The sequence below is a fragment of the Impatiens glandulifera genome, chromosome 9 (genome assembly GCF_907164915.1).
Source record: "Impatiens glandulifera chromosome 9, dImpGla2.1, whole genome shotgun sequence".
In the NCBI taxonomy this organism is placed as follows: Eukaryota; Viridiplantae; Streptophyta; class Magnoliopsida; order Ericales; family Balsaminaceae; genus Impatiens; species Impatiens glandulifera.
This window is the reverse complement of record NC_061870.1, coordinates 38,318,732-38,335,867: the sequence shown is the minus strand read 5'-3', so window position 1 is coordinate 38,335,867 and position 17,136 is coordinate 38,318,732. Positions and strand designations below refer to the sequence as shown.

Below are 17,136 nucleotides of genomic sequence, written 5' to 3'. Positions count from 1 at the left end.
ATATTTATCAATTTTCTGGAAATAAAATTAACAGAGTTAATTTTTGACAAGTGTATTTGATTAGGGGTGTTCATCGGTTCGGTTTTTGGGTTCTTCGAATTTTCGGTTCGGGTTCTTTGAATTTTTATTTTTTTTAAACAAATTATAAACCGAACCGATTTGAATAAATTCGAATTCGGTTTATTCGAATTCGGTGAATTCGAATTCGGTTCGAATTCGGTCGGATATTCGGTTTAGACCAAATAAAGAACATCCCATACTTATAATTTTTTTAAAAGAGTTAACAAAATAAATAAGTTGTTAAAGAGATCTTATCTACTTAAATTATAAAAAAATATAAATCATGCAAACTTAGCTTAGTGATTAACGCCAATATATATTCGACAATTGAACGACGAAAGTAAAACAGTGTCGAGAACAACAATATATGGCGGTTGACAGGTGTGGACAGCTAGAGAAAGGGGAAAATGAATGAGGAATTATGAATTTAATTTAGAGATTTAGTAAGAGGGCATGATAATTTAATATATAATATGTAATAAGTTATATAATAAAAATAAATAATAATAATGAATAATAAAAATGAATTCGGTTTTCGGTTTGGTTTTCGAGTTAAAACCTAAACTCGAAAACCAAACCGAAAACCGTATTTGAATTCGAATCGGTTTAAAATTCGATTCGAAAACCGAAAATATAATTCGAATTCGGTTTATTCGAATTCGATGAATTCGAATTCGGTCGGATATTCGGTTCAGACCAAATATTGAACACCCCTATATTTGATGACTAAGATTTTATATTAATTTTTTAATCAAGACATCACCCACGTCTTATGTTCAAAATCTCTCACCCTCTTTCATTTGAATTTCTTCTTCAGCAAAAATCACTCTTCTCTCGTTTCTCGGCCAGACGACGATACATTTTTCCGATTTTCTAGACGATTGCATCTCTCTCATCTCATCACGGGCAGTCAGAGTTTCCTCCCTAATTTCTTGACTAACAGCTAGCAGTTTCTCATCTCATTTAAATTTGTATCGAAGGAGGTTACATCGTCAAAATTGAACCGCTCGCTTGTGGCCTCCGAGCTCAGATTGGTCGTTGTAATCGTCATCCTCGTCGTAAACCTCATTTCCCATCAGATCGCGGTAACAGGCGGCGCATGCGCTGAGTTGACGATATAGAGGCAAGCTCCGCATGGATCCGTCAAGAAAAGAGAAGGGCAACTCCGATGTTCAATTAACTAAACAAAGCATCATTCAAAATCTTTCAAAAGTTAGGTACATTTTAACCTTTGACCCCATTTTAGGTTAACAACATTGCTGTGTTTGCCACTATGATATAAGCTCTCGCTATTTGATATTATGCCGGAAAACCATCGTTCAAAAACTTTCTTTTGAGCTGCGAGCAACATTATTCTTGTTTTTTTCTCTATTGATCAAATTAGCAACGTACATATTTCGATTCTACACCTTACTGTCTCTGGCTGATCAGTCACTGCTGAATCATCACACACCTTACTGTCTCTGGCTGATCAAGTCACTGCTGAATCATCACACCCCGTAACCAAACTCCGGCCGTCTAATCTCCAAAACATCTATAAGCTATCCTTCAGTTACTTAACCATTTTGCAGATTTCAGTAACGAAGCCTATCAAACCGAAGAACACATCTAAGGAGGCTGTAGAGGCTAATCAATCAAATCTTCCTTCCCTTGCAGAGAGATTTATCCCCTTCCTTAATACCGCTCTTTCGATTATCCCTAAGGGTGTGTTTGATAACCCTGGAATTGGTATTGGAATTGGAATTGTAGTGTCCAATTCCAATTTTTATGTTTGATAGACACTTTAATATTAAGAATTGGAATTGAAATTAGAATTTCAATGGAATTCAATATAGTATAATTTGATAATTCTCAATTCCAATCTTTTTAGGTCGGAATTGTAATTTCAAATTAATATATTTTTCATGTTTTTGACATGTTTAACACGCTTTTCACACATTAAACACGTTTAACATGTTTTTAACACGTTTAACACGTTTTTCACACGTTTAATATATTTTCATATTTTGGCACGTTTAACACGTTTTTGGCACGTTTAACACATTTGACACGTTTTTTACGTCTTAACACGTTTTTGACACATTTAACACGTTTTTCACGTCCTTGACACGTTTAACACGTCCTTGACATGTTAAACACGTTTTTGACACGTTTAACACGTCCTTAACACGTTAAACACGTTTTTGACACGTTTAACATGATTTTCACGTTTTAACGCGTTTTTGACACGTTTAACACATTTTTGACACGTTTGATACATTTAACAAGTTTTTCACATCCTTGACACGTTTAACACGTTTTTGACACATTTAACACGTTTTTCACGTCATTGACACGCTTAACACGTTTTTGACACGTTTAACATGATTTTCACGTTTTTAACATGTTTTTGACACGTTTAACACATTTAACACATTTTTGGCACGTTTAATACGTTTTTGACACGTTTAACACGTTTTGACACATTTAACACGTTTTTCACGTCCTTGACACATTTAACATGTTTTTGACACATTTAACATGTTTTTCACGTCATTGACACGTTTAACACGTCCTTGACACATTAAACACGTTTTTGACACGTTTAACATGATTTTCACGTTTTTAATACGTTTAACACGTTTTTGACACGTTTAACACGTTTTGGCACGTTTAACACGTTTAACACATTTTTGACACGTTTAACATGTTTTGACACATTTAATACGTTTTTCACGTCCTTGACACATTTAACACGTTTTTGACACGTTTAACATGATTTTCACGTTTTTAATACGTTTAACACGTTTTTGACACGTTTAACACGTTTTTGGCACGTTTAACATGTTTTGACACATTTAATACGTTTTTCACGTCCTTGACACGTTTAACACATTTTTGACACATTTAATACGTTTTTCATGTCATCGACATGTTTAACACGTCATTGACATGTTTAACACGTTTTGACACGTTTAACATGATTTTCACGTTTTTAACACGTTTAACACGTTTTGACACATTTAACACGTTTTTTACATTTTGGCACATTTTGCACGTTTTGACACATTTAACAATTTTTTCACATATTTAACATGTTTTTGACACATTTAACACGTTTTTACGTTTTTGACATATTTAATACGTTTTTTTACATTTTTAACACGTTTAACACGTTTTTTATTTTTTTGACATATTTAACACATTTGTTTACGTTTTTGACACGTTTACCATATTTTTGACACGTTTAACACGCTTTTCACGTTTTGGCACGTTTAACAAGTTTTTCACATGTTTGGAACGTTTAACACGTTTTTGACACGTTTTCATGTTTTTTTTACATTTTGGCACGTTTAACAAGTTTTTCACATATTTAACATGTTTTTGACACGTTTATCACGTTTTCACATTAAACGTGTGAAAAACATATTAAACATGTTAAAAACGTGCCAAAAACGTGAAAAACATGTTAAAGTTGTTATAATGTGTGGAAAACGTGTTAAACTTGTTAAAACGTGTGAAAAACTTGAAAAACGTGTTAAACTTGTTAAAACTTGTGAAAATGTGAAAACGTGTGAAAACTGTGAAAAACGTGTAAAAACGTGAAAAACATGTAAAAATGTGTGAAAAACGTGAAAAACATGTTAAAACGCGTGAAAAACGTGTTAAACGTGAAAAATATGTTAAACGTGTCAAAAATATGTAAAACGTGTGAAAAACGTGTTAGACATGCCAAAAATGTGTTTAACGTGCCAAAAACATGAAAAACATGTTTAACGTGTGAAAATGTGAAAAACGTGTTAAACGTGAAAAACGTGTTAAATGTGTCAAAACGTGAAAAACATGTTAAACGTGTCAAAAATGTGTAAAACGTGTTAGACATGCCAAAAACGTGTTAAACGTGAAAAACATGTTAAACGTGTGAAAAACGTATTAAACATGTTAAAAATGTGTCAAAAACGTGTTAAAGTTGTTAAAACGTGTGAAAAACATGTTAAACGTATTAAAAATGTCAAAAACGTGTTAAACATACCAAAATCGTGAAAAACATGTTAAACATGTGAAAATGTGTTAATCATGTCAAAAACGTGTTTGAACGTGCCAAAAATGTGGAAACATATTTAAAAAATTAAAAATTTAAAACCGATATTTTATTTTACAAATATAGGAATTAGAATTGAATTACAATTCTATCATTTTCCCAAACATAGGAATTGGAATTGAATTACAATTTTATAATTTTCCAAACATAGGAATTGAATTGTAATTCAATGCCAATTCTCATGGAATTGGAAGTAGAATTTCAATTTCAATGCCAATTCCAATTCCCTCTCATCAAACACACCCTAAGCGTTTATTAGAGAATCCAAGGGTTGTAGATGATCATTCAAGTATTGAACTGTGTAAAATTTACGAGTTGTGCTTGAGTTGCTTGCTTGGGATACGTTTCTTCCCAGTTAGCGTCCAAACCCTACTCGGTTCACTTGTAGGGGTTCGATTGATGCTTTATTTAGTGAATTAGGATCCACGACGCGTAAGACGAATTTGACGTTCCATGTGGGATTGCAATTGCCCTTCTTATCGACAACTGGTGATGAGCTTCTGATTGTCGTGGATCAGTCGGTGCCTTAAGTTTCAAGATCTTTACTATGAAGGAAAGCAAAGCAAATAAAAGAGGCTGAGAGATTTTGAACATAACACGTGGATGATGTCTTGATTAAAAAATTAATATAAAATCTTAATCATCAAATACACTTGTGAAAAACTAACGTCGTTAATTTTGTTTATGTTAAGTTGTTAATTTTGTTTATGTTAAGTCGATAAATATGATATATTCTCTAAGTTTATATACATAAATAGAATTTTACAATTTTATAAATAAATTTGACACCTCTATCCAACTTTATACCTAAAATTAACATTCTTCCCGAAAGTAAATCTTAGATTTGTTGAATTTAGTTCTAAGGAGTAGAGACTGTACAAATAAGTAGACAGTTTCATTTCATATCTGAACAGAATACTGATGCAATCAGTCTTACGAGAGGCTTATTATTTGGATGTTATATTTTTGATAAAAAGATTTAAAATATATTAATATATAATAATAATAATTTAAAATATAAAATATTTTATTATTTTGAGTAATGAATTGAATGATACGGTGTATTTGAAACTCATACCGAACCAAGCCTTAATCTCGTGATATGCACATAATTGTGACTAAGCTGATTCCGATGAAGAAGGTTATGGTGTTTTCTTAGCTCATTTATTTATGTTCAAGTTCATCCCAGGAGATGAGCGCCTGTATTCATCAATATAGAGTGCAAAGCAATGGAGAAGATATTTTGAAAGATTTCCCCTTGAAATCTCCAAATACTGAAATATTGAGTGTCACAAGTCCTGATCAAGTTTGCACTGCAACTTTTGTGTGGAACCACTGCACAATCAAGCAAGTTTGCACTGCAACTTTTGTGTGGAACCACTGCACAATCAAGTCTGTCTCAGTCTATAAACCGAGTAGAGATTTTGGCAAATGAAGTTTGCTGAAGATGGCCTTTATTTCGGTTACACCAAATCTTCCATAAAGAAGATAGCACCATGGATGCCAAAGGGATTCTGATATATCTTTGTAAAATTTCTACAAATATGATAATATCAAATAATATATTTCAGATTGGATGAGCTTTTATTGTGTATTAAAATCATATATTCAACAGATAAATCCTCACAAAGTCCTGTTAGATAGTGTTCATGCTTCCGCGCCCTCTTACATTAATAAAAAAAAAATAGGAATCAGGCAACTTACAGTTCAACATACAACATGTCAAATTGAACAGAAAAATGAGCCTAATGAATTCATTCATTCTATGATACATGAGAAGAACAAAAAAAAAGAAAAAGAATGGGTTCATTCTTTCACAACACATTGACTAGATCGATAATTTCCATTGGACAGTAATCCAAGTATGCGCCTCTCCAGCCTTGTTGCTCCCGAACCAGGTCTCAACATATCTGCATCCCCCCATACGTGACAAGTAGTATCATTCCCAGATTCGCCTAAACACCATCCACCGGGCACGGGCTGCATTCCAGGATTTCTATTCAAAAGTTCCTTGTCTATGCTATCCAGAACAGGGTCGTCTGGTTTGAAATGCGACCCAAAGGCAGCTCCACTCTCCACTAACTCATCCAAGTCCGATGCTGTAAGTGGGAGGCTGCCCAGTTTGGGATCAAAAGAAGCGTGGATCAAACCAGGGTTAATAATTGTCCTGTTGAAGTTCCTAGAGTTGCAAAGGATGGTTGGGAAATAGAACGAATCCGAAGAAGGTGTGTTTGACAAGTACATGAGCAGGATCCTAGGTAAATTCTCTGTTCCTAGGATCGAATACTCTACAAAATTCCGGCTCAGAATTGAAGAGGAAGAACCTGTTTTGTTTTTTCAGCAAACACAAATCATCCATGGTGTTCGAGTTCTTCATCAAGATCATTCTAATAAATACAAACTATGGAGGGAAGAAGGGACTCACCGGTGAATATGCGGTAAGCCTGAGGCAAATCACGCTTCTGGGTTGCATAGAACATCTCGTTTTTCTCTGAAAGATAAAGACCAGGATCCACAATTATGGGTTTCAACTTTTTCAACCTACATCCATCCCAACATACCAAAATTAGGTAAAATTGTCAACTTGAATGGATCAAGTCTAGAATTTACTGTTTTAGGAAAGATCCCTACTCTCTCCAGCCAAGGTAGTTTGTATGGTTTACGAAATTAAGCTCCTTTGGCAGATAGGAGAAGATGTGAAGAAGATCTGAAATACCCACGAACAAACAGAGAAAGAACAACAACAACAAATCAGGATACTTTCTTCTAATAATAAACAATAATGGAGAAAGAGAGAGAGAGAGAGAGAGAGAGAGAGAGAGAGAGAGAGAGAGAGAGAGTTTGACCGTCTTGTGTCACCAGCGGGTAATCGGAAGCGGATAGATTTATGAACCAATCCCAGGTCTGAGAAATCCGAAGTAGAATGGAAGCGCCGTGAAGAAGAGAGGAAAGAGGAGTGGATCCCTTTTGATAGACAAAATCGGCTTTTCCAATGACATGAACATTCTCTGCGGCATTGAAAATGGAAATGGAGCGAATAGCTAGAGCCAGACTCTGTCTTTCGAATTGTGGAGCGGAGAGGTCGAGGTGAAGAAGATAATGATTTCTAGGATGGTAAACTGAGAGCAATAGGCGGAGGATCCGATCGGAATCCCCTTTGGAACCAGAAATAAGGTAGGCGATTGAGGGGGGAGGAGGCGGAGATTGATCATCTCCGTTGGGATTGCGGCGGATGATGAGGCGGTTGTGTTTGTTGGGGAAGAGGTATGGATCAGGAGAACGCAATCGAGGCGGAGAAGAGGTGAAGAAGGAGAGTGCAAAGATGAGAGCGAAAAGAGCGGTACCCAAAATGCAGTAGATTTTGGTGGGTAGTCTCTCTTTCGAACAACCACCACCACCGCCGGAGGAGAAGGCTGTCGCAGTGGCCGCCGGTGCTTGTTTCTGGCTCATCATACTTTCTCATTCATTCATATTATCTTCTTCTTCTTCTTCTTCTTCTTTGGATGTAATTAAGTATCCAATTAGTTCATGAAAATGATCTAATAACCTTGACTCTCTCTTTCTCTCTCTCTCTCTCTCTAAAGGTGTTTGCTTCCCATTATAAGAAAGAAAGAAGAATCCACTAGACTTTATTAATATTAATTGTATACGCGCCTGTTAATTCTTTTTCAACCACAAATTGTAACTCTCTTATTTTCTAAATAAATGAAACATAATCATCTCTTATTTCAAAACTTTTTACACAAAACTGTTTCTAATAATGTTTTTTTATAAGAGATAGTTTCATCTACAAATGAAGATCAGATCATTTTTAGACTACATAAATAAACATGTTGCGTGATATGTGAGTAAAGAATGTGCCAAACATAGCTAAACAAACTTCTTTTCACTTTCTTTATTTCAACCCTTGATTACAATTTGTGTATTAATATTTTATAATAATAATAATGGATCCTATAACAACTACTACAAAAAAAAATAAGAAGAAGAAAGGTTGCATCATCAAGGCATCACACTCCTCCTTTCCCTTAATTGGTTATTCTCAACTCCTGTCTGTTTCAGAGCAGGGTAAATAAGTTTCCACACTGTAAATAAAAACAAATACCAAAGAATTGAGAGAAGATTTCCATCTCATCATAAAATATTATATATATATATATATGGTGAAATTGAAAGTTACTACTTACAGTAAATGGTGGCAGCAAGCCATTCGTTGACGATTTTGACCCAAGTGCTTGCCCAGCCTACATCCATGCTCCACCTTTAAGTAAATTATAAAAATGTATCAAAACCAACTAACCAGTACTGTTTGTTTATACTAACAAAATGTCTTTTTTTTTTTTTTAATAATTTGGTTTTGAAATTGATCTCACTTGTTGTTGTTGGTTGAGCTTTCCAGGTTCCAACTGATAAATAGCATTGCAAAGTACATGGTTCCTAAGGAGAATACAAGATGGAAGAATCCATATTCATATGGAATATCATCATCATCCTTCTCCTCTTCCGCCTCATCATCCTCTTTGAGGAACTGAAATGTTTGCGAGTCAATCCCAGTCGAAAATGTTGCCATAACAATTGCAGATATGGCAATCAGAAATCCCTGTCAATCAACCCCTAAAACTATTATCATTATTTGCACCTTAACCTCAATCTCAACAAACAATCAAATAGTATTATTATTACAAATCTTACCAGGACATTAGTCCAATCAACGTGCTTATTGTTATGTTCCTTCTGAGGGCTGCATTTCTTGCCTGCTGGCTCACTGAAACAACCAAACAACAATTTCAGTTCAATACATGTTTAGTATAGTGTGTTCGATTCATTCATGATGGACCTTCAACCAATCAACCAACCTTCTAATGGCAGACCAACAGAGGAAAACAATATAAGAACCCATGATCCCCGAAGACAGAAGACCTCTATTTACCTAAAACAATAAAGCCATTAATTTTAAGTAACAGAAGAGCTGAAATTTAATTTTGGATGAAATATTTTAACAACTACCTTTGAATGCAAAGACACTAGCATCATGACACCAAGCAAGATGGCGGTCCACGTTATGAAAAATATGTTAAGAGTACACGAAGAGGATTTGGGGACGTAGAGTGAATACATCATTCCAATCCCAATTACTGAAGCAACATAGAATAATGTTGACATAAACAATCCGAGAAAGCAATTGCTGCTGTTATAACATCAGATATATTATCGATCAAACAAACAGTTTTAAAAAAGAATTCGAAGAACCAAAACAATGTTATTTATGAATTAATTAATCCTCACCCACCTTTGGTTCTTCATCTTATCATCCTCGGGCATCCAATAGTTATTCCACCATGTAATAAACTCAATTACACTTATGAGCTGAAGAATAAGAAATATCCTGCATGTACCAAAATGTAAATATTGGCACAAAAAGATGGAAGAAGCTTAATTAATACAACTTCTTACCCTGCACCAATTCTAGCGAGTTCACCTGCAACAAAAATTATCTTATTATTCAAAGAAAGCAATCACATATAAGGGTTTTAATGAAGAATGTATTACCATATAATTGGATGATTTGGAGAGGAAGAAATAAGGTACTGGCAATGGAGAAAATGATAATGACAGACTTAAACCACCACCATCCAGAATGCCATGTGCTGCGGGCCTGGTTTAACTTGCTCGTGTAATTACATGTTGTAAGAGTCATTACAAAGAAAAATATCTGAATATATGTCAAGGAATAATTACTTATTTCTTAATTGTCTAACTAATAATAAGGAAATTAAGAGAAGAGAGCTAGCTTTATCTTGATTTTATTTGTTAAACAAGTTGCATGAAAGATACAAAGCATCCCAAACTCACGCGAAGGACTCCCACTGTATGGATGCAATTGCGTCCCTCAGATCCACAAGATTTTATATCTGCAGTTTTTTTAAAGAGGTTTTGAGTAATTTAATCACAAGGTCTTTTGAAACATACATATATGAAATATATAGATACAATACATTGGAGTTGAGGTGAGAAATTTTGGCCATAGTCACGAACAAACCAAGCAATTAGATTTTGCAAGAGAAAGATAATGCCATATGTATAACGGGCTCTCAGAGCATTTCTCTTCTGTATCGACCAGTCCTTGATGCTCTTATGCCTCTCCACTCTTCCCTCTACTTCTTGCCATGGTGTCACCTGAGAATTGCTAATCCTACTACTAGTAGTAGTAGTAGTAGAATCACCCATTCAATTCTGGAAATCCCAATCCCAAAAACCAGTTATTTAATATAAGTAGATCTTTTAAGAAACAGACAAATCCAAGGACATTGGGAGCTTAAAGAAATGGGATCATATGATGGAAAGGTACGATAGAATTGAACACACTTCATTCAACCAAGAGAAAAAATAAAAGTTAATGCAGAGATCAAATACTTTTTTTTCTTCACCAACCCACCAACCAAGATATGCCCCAAAAGAAAAGGAAGCTGCTGGTAAGATCATCAAGTCTCCATGGACATTGCTTTACTGAAGTCTGATAAGGGGTTGATATAGCATTTGCAGAAAATGTAAAATTCAAGTGAAAAATCGTACGTGTTGAGAAACGAAAAGAAGAAAGGAATTGAACAACACCCACCACCCCCAATTGCAGAGGTTTTGAAGATAGATTTTGAAGATAAATAAATATGCCCGCCAGAGGTTTCTTTTCCCTTTCTTCTCTACAATATGTCTATATTAATTTGAAGATTTCGTTGTTTTCTTTTCCTTGTAATTTACTGTTTCCAATATTATTTATTTAAGCATCATGGATTTGTGCATTGCTATTTATTTACCAACTAATAATTTTTAATCAATATGTTCCTTCATTCATAAATCTCATTATTAGTAGTAATTCATAAAGATGAAAGCTTTTGTGAAATGGGTCCCCCTTTCACGCGTTTTTGGGAGAAATCTTTTCTGACCGTTGGAAGCAATGAGGCTGCGAACGGTGCTCGAGAAACTTTTTTTAATAACTCTAAGGGTTTGGGTTTGTTTTAAGGTAAGAGATTAAATGAATCTATTTTAAATAGGAATTGTTCATACGTGTAAATAAATTAAAATATTATTATTTTTAAGAGGTTACACCGAAATTCACTAATTAGGAAATCTTTGATTATGAATTGTGATGTTTTTAATAAGAGTAAAAAATAAGACGGTGGATCTAATTTGAACCTCAGAATTAGTCATACTTACTTTTGTACATTTCTTTCTTATAGGAACATATAAATTAGTTTATTCTATAACATTGACTGATTAATCAGTATTTAATTAAAAAATGAATATAATAATGTTATTTTGTCCAGCTAGCTCATTGATCCTTTTTGTTTTGCTTTTATTTGATGTGAAGGGGGGTTAAGTGATAAATGATTAAATGTGCTGTCAAATTTGATAATTGGGTTTGTCTTGTAGAGTGAGCAAGTAAGTAAAGTGAAGTGTCTGAATTTGAAACTAAACCAAACCCCATACATACATACATTTGATAGTTGGGTTTGGTGAAAGTGGGCAGGAATTAATTATATTTTAACATCCGATCATCCCATGTACATCAATTTTTATGGACACGTTTTGAACTTATTAATTAGTTATTTTAACATCCCAAAGTGTAGAGCAATTTGTGGAGTCGAAGAATGCACTATCTATCAAAGCTTATTCTTGTATTGAACAAGTAAGTACTCCACCACCACAATTGATATGGTTCAAAACTTCAAATCAAAGCAAATACCTTCAATTTCTCTAGGCCTATGTCACAAATTTAGTTCTTGTTCAACATAAAAGAAAATATTATGTTTGGGCCTAGCTTAATGGACCTGCCATAAGAAGCTAATTGCCGTATTACAAAAAAAGAGAGGCAAAAGTTAATTCAAGTTTCAATCAAGGAAGATGTTTTAGCACAGTTAAACCACAATTACGACGTGCTGTTATGTAGACTGATATCCATACAATTCAATTGTCTAAAAATAAACACAAATTTAGGATGCATATATAGTTTGTCCATAAAAGAAAAAGAGAAAATATACAATAATGTTGTCTGTCATAAGTATTAATACATTACATATATATATTTGGGACTTCCTCCTCCTGTAACCAATCTTCATCTTCTTCAATTCAGTGTACATTATTATTATTATTATTATTTATTACATGACCTTGATCAAAATCTATCTTTTTAAGCTTGTTCTAATGAAGTGAAGAACCAGCAGCAGCAGCAGGAGCATAGAGCACAAAAGTAGTTAGTGCGTTAAAGCAACGGCAGCTTCCTGAACGAGTGGTTGAGTCAAGTGCACAAAATGCTCCGCCTCTCTCTCAACTTCCTCCCAGCACTTATTGCTGTCCTTCTTCCCCACTTCTTTCATTTTCTTCACAAAACCCACAAACCTCCTCCAGTTTTCCGGTTGGAACAGCTCCGGATTCATCCTAAGGTATGTGAACGCGCACATCTCCTCTCCTCCACCTCCTTCCAACATTTCCAACGCCGACGCTCTTAGGATCTGCTCGTGAGCGTACTCGTCGTATCTCTGCAACGCGTTCTCTCCCGCCAAAGGTACCCGAGCCTCTCTAGTCGCCAACGCAACTTGCTGCACCAACTTCTCTGGAGAGCACTGGGCGTCCTGAGGCTGCTCGTGATCGCGCATCTCGATGCACGTGAAGTTGAATACCGCTCCGTGTCGACCCAGCATCTGCGCGATTGGGAGGTATCCGTCGCGGAAACGCGTGTTGTAGTAACCTGCCGTCAGCTCCGGTGCGTGGGATCGTGTCCCGTAGTGCCAATGGATACCTGCAACCTTCACAGACATTTTTACGCCGCTCTTTTCGAATATGGACTTGGCTGAAGTCAGTATTCTTTCTCCGTGGTCAAGCAGCATCTGAGAGTACCAGCCGAGGAAGAATTCACCGTATTCGCTGTTCCATCCACCACCTTCCTTCCGGAAGAAGGTCGTGTCTTCCGGCCAGTTCTTATAGCTCCCTGCATCAGTTGGTCCCGTGCTTCCCCATTCTGCTTTATCAGCAGCTGAAGCTGCAGCCTTTAAGCTACTCAGCATGTACTGTAATATTATTATCATTTCAGTATTCTTACCATTCAACAATATCATCATCAATTCATGTAGAAAAACAAAACAGAATTGCATTATAATACCTTGTCATAACACTGAAATGCTCCGATGCCGGGGAACTTCCACGTTCCATCTTGCTCGGGATATGAAGGGTATCGAAGCTCACCTGCCGGCCCCATTCCAACTTGGATTTCCTGTATTAAATAAGAACAGCATCTCCATGATCATCATCAACGGAAAACAAACAGAGCAAAGTTAGCAGCAGATGCACAAAATTGATTAGTAATTACCACAATAGTGTCACCAAGGAGATGCTGAAATTGATCTCTAAAAGATCGCATAAAATCGGCATAACACTGAACAGGGGTACGACCTTTTAGGACTGGAAGAGTGTCGCAGCCAAGAGATAAGTATTCGTAGTTCCTTCTTCCCCATTGATCTGTGTAGGCGAGGTCTTGGTCTTTATCCATTTCCTCCACAACCCATTTTGGAAGAGGAATACTGCATCATAAATAATACATCACATAAAGCAAGCTCTCAATCTTCAAACCACAAATAAGAAGAACCAAAGAAAAGCAAAAACCCCAAAACAAACCAACTTAAATATCCAAGAAGAAAGAATCTGATTCAATTTCAGATCGGTCATATTTCAAAACATTTAGAGTTTCGGTTTCATTCATTCTAATCGATACTTCAAGTTATGTGCAGAAATAGTGACCACACAGATTCTATATGATCGATTAAGGAATTAAAGATGATTCTACAAAACAGGAGAAAAGTGATTAATAATAATAATATAATACTTACGTGCAGGAATCGCCTACGTTCCCACCGCATTGATGGAAAGACATTACTGCCTGAACCTTGAGGCCATGCTTCTTGGCCATCTCCAACAGTTCCACATACCCTCCCCAGTTGTAAGCCCCAGGCGATTCTCTCTCAACCAACCCCCACCATACGTCCATCATGATTCCTTCAACCCCGGCGCTCTTTAGCGCCTGCAAACTCGCATTCATTGCTTTCCTTCTATTAACCGTGTTACCCATCGTCACGCTGTCCAAGGGCATCATCACGAAAACAGGAACACCCTCGCCGTTAACATGCACGCCTCCTCCACCGGGAAATCCCTCTGTATACTCCTTCACAACCTCTTCCTCGGTCTCCACTGCAGCAGCGGATGAAGCCTGCATCAACGCCTGGCACGCCACTGACAGATCCGGCCGGATACCCCCGATTCTAGGACTCAGAGGCGGAGAAGGAGAAATCCGGCCGTCGATCTCCCCATGCCTCCGCACCGAGCACTTGAGGCTTGCCGCTGGAGACCTCCATCCTGCAGGAGCACTCACTGTCGTTGATACTGGCTCCCCATTCGAGTTTCCCGATTCCAAAGCCGCGATTGTCGTTCCCGACAGTGCTCCAATTTGGTGTGGCAAACTCATAGCCATCTCCTATATCCTATCAGCTAGCTAGCTAGCTAGGAATATTAGTAATCCGGATTGATTGGGATCCGTCTTAATTAATTTATTAATTTGGAATGGTAAGACTGATCGATCTATATATCTTCTTGGAAATCAAATCGATCGATTAAAATTGGTAAGATTGCGTTGAAATGACGATGAGAGGCGAGAAACGAGGATAGCGTGGGTTTATATAGGCGTAACGTTACCCATATAACGTCGGACATTTATTATCATCCATGCACCATCTTTTGCCACGTGTATACCATTTACACGTGTTTCACTGCAATTCATCCCCACAAGGCAACAGCGTACATTGATTGCTCTATGTGACGATGGACGGTCTAGATTTTGCCATTCCGGGTGAACTTTCCAGGCCCTCCTTTTCTTTTTTTCGGCTTCTTCTTACAAGGGCTAAATTATACTAAATATATTTTTGAAAATAATTTCAATTAAATATATTTAAATATTTAATGAATAAATTAAAATATATTCAATTTTTTTTATTATTTATATATTTTTTAAAAGTCTATACATATTAAAAAAATACGATTTAAAAACAACAATAACAAATGACATCTATATATACATATATATAATGATGCTTAATTTTTAAAGTGTCCGGATTATCGGTCGAGAGCTGTGGTTAATTTAGATATATGTGAGAGTAAATGAATATTTGGGTCTGATTGTGGGTTGACCCGCTCATAAACTTAAAACGGTTAAAAATAAAATTAAAAATGCTATAGGTATAGCTCGAACTTGCAACCTCACAAAAACAAGTACAACATTTTAACCAACTAAACTAATAATACTTTATATTTTAAATTCAACCCAAAATTTGATAAACGCGTGACATTTTAACAATATAAGTTTAACTTTTTAAATATATATATATATAATGATGTAGAGCTGTGGTTAATTTGGATATATGTGAAAGTAAATGGATACTTGGGTCGGATTGTGGGTTGACCCGCCCATAAAAAATTTACCGTAATATTTTTTTCACGGTTTTTATATGTTTACTCGTGCAAATGCACGGGATACATGCTAGTTAAAATAAAGTTACTTAATAAGTTATTGAAATTATAAGTTCTCAAAAAGAACGATTATCCTCGGACGGACTTTATTGACTTTCCAAAACAAATCTCAGAAAATGTTATAATAATAATATTTTTTATATTTAATGTTTAATATTTATAAAAAAAATAGTTATTAATATATATATATATATATATATTAAAAGATTTTCTTTTCGGGTGAAGAGATAGTGTCGAAGTAAACTTTAAAGAAAAATATACTTTAAAGAAAAATATTTATAAAAAATGAAAATGAGAATGGTAAATATAAAGTCATACTCTCAAAATAGTTATTGGAGGTCTATCTCTATCTGATGCACCCGTTGTTCTTAAGGACTACTATTTTATGGTCAACAAACGGGATCGTGCGATCCAATTTGTGGATAGACAATCCAATGTAAGTTTTTGAAGTAAGGCGACATAAAACATTGTGAGAAGGTCGGGGAGTCGAAGGGTCACACTAGTCACCAGTCTTTAATCGACTTTCTAAACACCTCTAAGGACACCTCACGCGTTCGAGACCCGGAATGTTATGTGTTGTATTATGAATGTCATTAATGGTAGAGGGAAGACTCCAAAAAGAAGTTGGTCTTCAACTATACTCCATTTCCACAACTAGAGGAGAGAGGGGTCGCCGGTTGACACACAACTTAGGTGACAAACTCGGTCTAGAGTGGTACAACTAGAACCTCGTGCAACTAAAGCTCAGACCATTGTAATAGTGGGAGGCGGGTTATTTGGGTAAACCGGACAAAAGTGGTTTATGTTAGACTCAAATCTTTTAAATTTCAAACGTTGGAGGCATACCCTATAATTGTGTCTATCTTGGAACTAAAGAACGGAAAAGAATAGTGATTTAGATATACTTGATCCAATTAAAGTTGTTACACTTAGTTCTTTAGACGTTAGTTTAAATTCGTTGGCATTTTTTGAATGACTTCAATTCTGGATGAGATATGTTGCTATATGGAACAAATTTAAAAACAATATTTATCATGTCAATTGATAAATGTATTAGATCATTAGTCGAGGAAGGAATCTGACTACTCATTGATGGTCAGTCGGTTAATATTGAAAATTCATAAGTTGTTGTGCCCGAACACATAATAAGACCCTACATAGATATGGAGGGTACATTGATTCAATTGTTTGGAAAGTCAACAAATATGTGAAATCATGATCTTCTTAGTAGGGACGGTAATGGTTGTGGGGAATTTATTGAGCTTGATGAGGATACTCAGTTATTGTAGGAGACCGATTGAGTTAAAATGAGGGTGCATTAGTCTGATCCGCATATTTGTTACTCGTAATACATTTGTATTACATTTGTATTGATAACGGAACACATGTGTATAAGGTGATAATATGACATGCATGTCATATTGTCA

The 17,136-nt window shown here is 35.7% G+C and overlaps 4 protein-coding genes across 4 annotated transcripts; all 4 read right to left on the bottom strand.

The window, feature by feature from the left end:
• Window positions 1-5,763: 5,763 nt before the first annotated feature.
• On the bottom strand, window positions 5,764-7,739 carry LOC124915063 (beta-glucuronosyltransferase GlcAT14A). The gene is made up of 4 exons (XM_047455710.1): window positions 6,988-7,739; window positions 6,773-6,848; window positions 6,567-6,682; window positions 5,764-6,465 (listed from the first exon to the last, which is right to left on the bottom strand). The coding sequence occupies exons 1-4, from the start codon at window positions 7,592-7,594 to the stop codon at window positions 5,948-5,950; spliced, it is 1,317 nt and encodes a 438-aa protein (XP_047311666.1). The 5' UTR covers window positions 7,595-7,739; the 3' UTR covers window positions 5,764-5,947.
• A 404-nt stretch (window positions 7,740-8,143) lies between these two features.
• LOC124916446 (serine incorporator 3-like) lies at window positions 8,144-9,854 on the bottom strand. The gene is made up of 9 exons (XM_047457161.1): window positions 9,692-9,854; window positions 9,596-9,620; window positions 9,432-9,527; window positions 9,149-9,329; window positions 8,998-9,071; window positions 8,834-8,906; window positions 8,518-8,741; window positions 8,329-8,402; window positions 8,144-8,226 (listed from the first exon to the last, which is right to left on the bottom strand). The coding sequence occupies exons 1-9, from the start codon at window positions 9,837-9,839 to the stop codon at window positions 8,144-8,146; spliced, it is 978 nt and encodes a 325-aa protein (XP_047313117.1). The 5' UTR covers window positions 9,840-9,854.
• A 95-nt stretch (window positions 9,855-9,949) lies between these two features.
• Window positions 9,950-10,810, bottom strand: LOC124915536. The gene is made up of 2 exons (XM_047456274.1): window positions 10,138-10,810; window positions 9,950-10,053 (listed from the first exon to the last, which is right to left on the bottom strand). The coding sequence occupies exons 1-2, from the start codon at window positions 10,367-10,369 to the stop codon at window positions 9,953-9,955; spliced, it is 333 nt and encodes a 110-aa protein (XP_047312230.1). The 5' UTR covers window positions 10,370-10,810; the 3' UTR covers window positions 9,950-9,952.
• Window positions 10,811-12,118: 1,308 nt separating this feature from the next.
• On the bottom strand, window positions 12,119-14,834 carry LOC124913885 (beta-amylase 1, chloroplastic). Its single transcript, XM_047454318.1, has 4 exons — window positions 14,020-14,834; window positions 13,503-13,713; window positions 13,296-13,406; window positions 12,119-13,203 (listed from the first exon to the last, which is right to left on the bottom strand). Exons 1-4 carry the CDS (start codon window positions 14,655-14,657, stop codon window positions 12,391-12,393), a joined length of 1,773 nt encoding a protein of 590 aa, XP_047310274.1. The 5' UTR covers window positions 14,658-14,834; the 3' UTR covers window positions 12,119-12,390.
• Window positions 14,835-17,136: the final 2,302 nt, after the last annotated feature.